Source organism: Rhagoletis zephyria, unplaced genomic scaffold (genome assembly GCF_001687245.7).
Source record: "Rhagoletis zephyria isolate East Lansing unplaced genomic scaffold, Rhagoletis_zephyria_1.1 Rzeph_scaffold_00361, whole genome shotgun sequence".
Taxonomy (NCBI): Eukaryota; Metazoa; Arthropoda; class Insecta; order Diptera; family Tephritidae; genus Rhagoletis; species Rhagoletis zephyria.
In genome coordinates this window covers 256,810-264,303 of record NW_016157445.1, presented here as the reverse complement: position 1 = coordinate 264,303, position 7,494 = coordinate 256,810, and the positions used below count along the sequence as shown (strand labels likewise).

At 33.2% G+C, this 7,494-nt stretch overlaps 1 protein-coding gene across 1 annotated transcript in view; it reads right to left on the bottom strand.

Moving 5' to 3' along the window:
• The window catches only part of LOC108359232 (uncharacterized), a gene marked incomplete at its 3' end in the record, with an annotated part of 264,353 nt that overhangs the window by 15,461 nt on the left and 241,398 nt on the right, over positions 1-7,494 (bottom strand). Inside the window, exon 13 of the mRNA XM_017610986.1 lies at positions 4,307-4,516. Coding sequence (XP_017466475.1) covers positions 4,307-4,516 — 210 coding nt within the window. The remainder of the gene's footprint in view (positions 1-4,306; positions 4,517-7,494) is intronic.

Genomic DNA, 7,494 nt, shown 5'->3' with positions numbered 1-7,494 from the left:
TGATTTAAGAAAATTTTAGTTTGAGAATACTTTTGAAAAGGAATTTCAAGAAGGATAAAGTTATATTTTTTTAATTAAGAACTTGCACTATGCAAGACTGCTCTTCACTCTGAAGAGAAACCGAGTTTTCCGTTTGAAAAATATTGATTGTCAAGAATTCTATACCATTTCTACGAAAAGTGTTTTATCCCATATAAAGTGCATGGCATATTTTCAGCGCTTTGAGCGATCTCTAAATATTATTTGATTTCAAAATAAAAAAGCAGGGGTATATTTTTTCGGCATAGAACATTACTAGGGGGTGAGTGCATAAAAATTCCGACATTACTTTTTCCCACATGCATTTTTGGACCACCCTAGTGTACATAATTCCTTCGTAAAAAAACTGCTCACAACAGTAGCTTGCTCTTCGTTTTTACTATTTTGCTGTCATCCAATTATGCGGCTTGTGGCACTTTTTGTTGCTCAAAAATGGCTATCACGCTGATGAAATTGCCACAACAATTAGCGCGTTAGGATACTTATCTCTGACATAGAAAATCGTAATGCAAAACTAGTTAAGTTTATTAAATTTCGATTGATCTGATTTTGATTGCCCTTGCGGTTGTGCGGGTAAGTTTGTTGGCGCGTGGATTGCACCTGACCAACCAACCGATTGCGGTGCTGCTTTGTCTGCAAGTGACGCAATAAATGGCTAAATTATGTCTTATACAAGGACATGTATACATATGTATGTATGTACATATTTATGAGTAGTGTATGGGGAGAAAACCGCAGCTATGTTATAATTTATTTGAATTTGATTTAGTAAAATCAAGATTAACCATTTGCTCAATGATCTCACTACAGCGTCACAAATTTACATCTGAACTGCTTTAAGGAGGCCGCTAACCTCGCGCAAGCAACAAATGACGAGTTCTACAAAATGCCTAAATTCGCTAAGATGGTTTCTTGAATTCTTTATTTACTGCTATGTGATGCTTTTATTAGCCAACCAGTTCTACCTAAGCTAATCTACTCTTATTCAACTTATTTATAGAATTTTTTTTTGCTAAATTTAGTAACTTATATTATATTGGCATATTGTCACTATTTTACCAGCGTTCATAAAAATTGAAACAAAGTCCTTAAATAAACATACATACATACATACATATGTACATATATTGGTGTTAACGTCATACTTAAATTTATGCAAATTAATATGCGATACATTTGCAAAATGTTCCCCGAAAATTCTAACACATATTTATGGGTTAAAATCTATAAGCGTTCGTCAATATTTTGTGCATTTATTAGCATAATTATGAGCTGTGAAAATTATTGCAAATATCAACTTGCAACTTTAAATTTTTATTTGAAATCACTCAAATGTGTAACTAAATCAGTGAAATTATTTTGTAACACATTGAGTTCAAATCAAATTCAATATTTATTTACACAAATGAAATTCGCATAAGATTTTTTCGTAGTATTTTTCCATATAATAACACACACATACATATGTATATATGTATGTATGTATGCACTTAAAGGAATATACAGAAATATAAATTGAATGCAAATATGTATAAAGGGAATCTATAATAGTAGTGGTATAGGATATATGTATGAATGTAACCAGTACCTATTTTATTTAATTGCAGTATGCATTTGTGGAAATAAAATTATTTATGTATTACTCGTGAAAATATGCCCGAAAATGGATTTTATATTTGATAAAAGCCAGTTGAATGAAATTGTAATTGCCAAAAGTGCAAAATATTCGGATTAAAGTTTAGAACAAGCAGTGAAAAAAAGAATATTTAAGCTATGACGAGACTCTGTCCAGGCCCACGATATGAGGGTCACACAGAAATCTGAAGCGCATTCATCCGAGTTCCGGAAATAAGCGCAATAAATGCTTAGTGAGTTCGCGTTAGTTGTGTCAAGCAGACTGTTTCCGTTACATATCGAGCTCCCATCAAACCAACTGAGGTGGCGTCTTTCTGCCACTATATATGCACATAAGACTGTCACAAGAATATAAGAAAAAAATTGTTTGCAAATATTTATATTATATTTAGCCTATATTTAGCATATATATGAAGTTTTATGGCCGTAGGATAATGATAACCCGTGCCGAATTTGAGTTGAAGTTTAAGGTAATAACTTGAATTAGGGCTACTAAATCTGCCATGAAAACATTAGAAATGAGAAAATTCGATAAACTTTCCATATTTGAACCCATTTCTAGCAAATCTGCATCTTTACATTTTTATTAGGATGACATGATTTCTCCCAAGCACATCAAAAAAAGTGCTGGAAATTACTGGAAAAAGTACATTAAGGGTACTCATATATACGCGCAAGTTTCATATTTGGGCAATTGGGCAACTTTGCGTCATGTGTTTCATGAGGACAATTTTATATTTTGTGCAATTTCTGACATTTAATTATTTCACTTTACTTAATTTATTTTTAATTGAACAAATATTTATGTTTTACCGCAGTTATTTCGAAAAAGCGTTGAGCACAAACCAAAATGAATGTAAACAAAATAGCTGATTGAGGATTGCACAGCACAATGCGCAAAGTTGCGCTAAAAAATTGCCGCGCAAAGGTTTCCTTTTTGTGCAAATGGCTTTCCATACAAATTTTGACATTTCATTTGCGAGGGTTTAAAATTGCACAGTTTGCCCAGTTTGCGAGAGTTTTGCGCTATTAAATGAGTACCCTTATTGGCTTTGTATGTGTGCGAGACGATATGTTTTCTAGCCGAATAATCTGGGCATATCTAGTCTGACGAGCGGATGATCAACATTAAATTATTCCTCCTTAAAAAAAATGTCATTCATAATATTAAATAAACAAATTAAAGTGTTTTAGTGTTTGACATGTCCTCTCGGGGGTTGATTAGGAAACAAATGTGGAAGTATTAATTAAAAAATTTGAAAAATGTCCTTTGAAATTTGTATACTTTACTATCCTTATATATATTCATAGGCTTTAAATTAAACTAGGGTTCTTCAAAATTCAAAAATGCTGAATTAATTTCAAAATTAAAAATGCTGAAGGATGATATTTTTAAAGGTAATTTTTTACATGTTCCAAAAAAATTATAATTAATCGTGTTTTGCATTTTTATCTCAATTAAAACTCATATATCCATATTTTGTGTACAATTTTGGAAATGTATTAAAATTTCTGGTCCTTTGGAAAAAATCCTGACTACCAAGTAAAAAATGGAAAACGCAGACCTACTAAATATTACGTCCTAATACAGTAGGGATTATAGTAATATCGTCTTATACAGAAGTAAGACGAGTAAAAAGCTTATTCTTATAACTTTGACTGCAAGTCGGCACGGGTTAAGGTGGTCCGAATTGCATACAATTTTATGCGGATAGTTTTTAAGACAAAGCCAATAAAATGAGAGGGTATGCGTTAAAAAAAAATACACTTTCGTTTTTTGGGACAGTTTAATGTACATATGTATATCCAGCCTACTTATAATCACACTAAGGGTAACATGCAAACTAACGCTGTTCGACTTTTTTCCAGAAGAGTTTAGAGTTGAGAACTTAATCCCCATATGCACCCCTCTTTCAATTGATTACGATATGTATACGCGTGAATTAGCTCTCGCTCGAGAGTCAAGTTTGAAGGTTTTTACTGATAATCGTCAGTTAATTGCCGAATGTGAGTGAACTTTCCACTACGAAATAGACCTGTATATTTTGAATCCTTTCGTGAGCAGCACTAGTTTAGATATGTAGAGATAAAGCCGAAGTATGTTCCACAAAAGATAGGATAACTGAACCTCACCTGATTGAGACCCAATTTCCGTGAACTTTTCATTAACTGTGTACTTGTTCTAATTTACTTCATACAGAGCAGGGCAAGTTATGGAAGGGCTGAATTCTATACAAATCCAGACTCTCGAAAACTTATAAAATCTACTTCTCGTAGACGTTCACTAAAAACTACAGACAAGACGTAAGCAAGTTAGGCAAAACATTCCAGATAACTTCAAGCGGAAGAGGATGCACGGTCTTCAGAACTTAACCTAGCTCTACTGCAACATACAGCGACAACTTTACTATCGATCAAAGATTAGGAAGAACATTTCACGTGGACATGACTTACTTAGCGGGATTTTTTATCGCTTTAATTGAGCCTCACTAAAGTATGCGTGACTAATGTTATGAACCAAAATACAAAAATAAAAAAAATTTGAAAATAGATTCTTTTTTCTTGAAAGCTCTAAAATTGACACTTGGCGGTGAATTGTAGTTAAAATAAAATAAAAAAGAAATTTACTTACCACTGGTAACATTTTTAGGAATCCCAGCAGGTAAATTATCATTATACTCGACGTGGAGATGCAAAATTGCATTTTTAAAAATGTGATTGCACATTTGCGATTAAACCAAATCGGAAGAAGTATGAGAAACGCCGAACAGGACTGCAGCAGACCACAGGCGCAGCTGATGATCACAAAGAGTGGACGTTGAGTGGGCGAGATGGGTTGAGACTGGAAAGAAAAAGGTTTCAAAATTAATATTTAATAGAAAATCCTTAGCCTTAGTGAATGAAATGATATACAAGCTGAGGGTTTATAATATGATGCACTCCCTACTGAAGATTTCCCAAATTTTCCGCTTCTTTCACATTTATTCTTGGCATTATTTTACTTTGTTTGATTTTATTTTTATTTTCATCATTCCCAATTCGAGATAGCTTTGTGCTTTATTTAATAATTCAGTTTCGGCTTTTGTTTATAAAATAAAATGTTCGGCTTATCGTTTTTCGTTATTGTATCTTTTTCAAGCTGTATATTTTGTCAAGTTGACTATTGTTGTTGCTACTTAAAAATTCATAAAACAAATACAAGTCAAAGTAGGTAGCGGGAGTCGAAATTTAAGGAAGCGGAAATAAGCATTAAAATTTATGAGATTTCTTTCCGGCTACTGCCAAGGCTAAAGACTGAAAAGTGAAAGTGAATGAAGGCCAACTAACTCAGCCAACCAACGAGCCGTTAGTCCGCTTAACCCAGCTAAGCGAGTTGTGGTGTACAGCTGAGTTTACATGCAAGTAATTTTCAGTGAGTTGAATAGTTGAGCAGCTTGAATTTTTTTTTCTTTTTTTTTTTTTTGAGGATAGATAGTAACTGAACTGTGCTAAGCGGCATTGGGAAGTGTTAGTGTGCGGGTGGAAAGCGAAAGGGCTGCTTCTTTTTAGGTTGTTTTGCTGGGGAAAAGTGGAAGTCCCTATCTAAAAAAAAAGAACCTTTAATGCGTCTATGGTAGCATGACTTTAGAGAGCCCAACATTACGTGCTTGGCTTTGCTTGCTGCAAAAGGCTGCTCCAGAGCACTTCATGGGCAAATGTGTGTTGCTGGAACGGAAGTATGTATTGTATAGCTGAAGATGTAACACACATACATATACATGATTTCCATTAGAGTACATAAATCATAAATTATGGCAACGACGAAAGGATTTTATGATTTCACTTTTCAGTTTTTTATTTATTTTATGCAGCTACTTAACGGTAACAATAAAAACAGTAATGCGGTGTTGCGTTTGAAAAATTTGTAGGTTAAAGGCTGATGTTTAGCTTTTGGCGAGGAATTTGATGCTTTCTATAAAGAATGAACTTAGTACATACATTTTTGGTAATTTAAAAGCTGTACATAAATTTGTGTTAAAAAAAAAATCAAGTTTTTAAGTGACCAAACAAATGGGTCTAGTTCTTAAAATTGCAATAAATGTAAGACCAGTTTAATTTGGCTCCCTCTTGCGTGTTTTTGATCTTTCTCCTATTTAGTGGACGAATAAGTGGATCTGAATCCAGAAGTTGTTTTCAAGAGTAAAGTTTTCTCTTTAACAACCAAAACTACGTTTTTTTTTTATTATGAATGTTTATGTTTAAATATCTACCTTTTCAGCATGTTCTTAAAAAATTAAATTGAGTAACTTTTACTAACACACATACCAAGTNGATAAAAACAGTAAAGCGGTGTTGCGTTTGAAAAATTTGTAGGTTAAAGGCTGATGTTTAGCTTTTGGCGAGGAGTTTGATGCTTTCTATAAAGAATGAACTTAGTACATACATTTTTCGTAATTTAAAAGCTGTACATAAATTTGTGTTAAAAAAAAAATCAAGTTTTTAAGTGACCAAACAAATGAGTCTAGTTTTTAAAATTGCAATAAATGTAAGACCAGTTTAAGTTGGCTCCCTCTTGCGTGTTTTTGATCTTTCTCCTATTTAGTGGACGAATAAGTGAATCTGAATCCAGAAGTTGTTTTCAAGAGTAAAGTTTTCTCTTTAACAACCAAAACTACGTTTTTTTTTTATTATGAATGTTTATGTTTAAATATCTACCTTTTCAGCATGTTCTTAAAAAATTAAATTGAGTAACTTTTACTAACACACATACCAAGTACTTATATATGTACATATGTATGTATGAACATAGCAACCACTTTGTGGTACTTTAGCTTGCACACAAAGAGTCTAGGTAAAAGAATTGTGGCTAAGAGCAAAAGTAACAACCGGAAGATACCAGGAAGCANTGAACATGGCAACTACTTTGTGGTACTTTAGCTTGCACACAAAGAGTCTAGGTAAAAGAATTGTGGCTAAGAGCAAAAGTAACAACCGGAAGATACCAGGAAGCAGCTGGGCTGTTGTAAAAAGTGCTGTGTGGCTGCAAGAGCGAAGCAGTGCACCACAAGCCCGTTGTTATATTACCATAATTTCAGCTCACGCTTTCTTTCTTTGGTTTTTACCGTTTTTTTTTTTTTTATTTGCTTTTAGGTCTGCCTTACCTTCACCTTTAACCTCAAATTTTTTGCATTTATCCTTTCCTCTCTTCACATTTGCTGTTTCGCTACGCATATGCCCTGTCTATGGCGTAGTGAGCTGCATATATACATACATATGTATGTGCATACATACATACCCTGCAGAAAACATTATCAATTGATTAAAATAACCAACTTCTAGTTAGCTTTTTGCGGGAGTTCGATAAGTAACTAACTTTTAATTAGCTATGACAAAACTAACTTTAAGTTAGTTGTAAAGTCGTTGAAAGTCATGCAGACGTTGTCGGGAGTTTATTTTCTTTACAATTTTCAATTTAAATATCCTCACAAAAATTACTTAACTTCACACAAATATTTTGTATTCCTAATTGATATTTTATGTCCAAAAGTAGTTAGCTACATACATATTTATTAGTTGACATCTAATGGAGAGGAAACCAGTTCTCACTAGTTTGCGGCCATCGCCCTTCAATAGTAGTTAGTTACGGCCAAAGGAAATAATTAATAAATAGTTACCACTAGTCGAATGCTAGTTAGTTAATAATTTGCTATAAACTAGTCCCATTTCCTGCAGGGTACATATACATATTGGTAGGTTTCTATGCATATATGTTTTAAGTCAGCGTAAGTGGCTTTTTTAAGCCATTATTAGGCCGCCTCTATACTTTACTAAAAAAAAAAA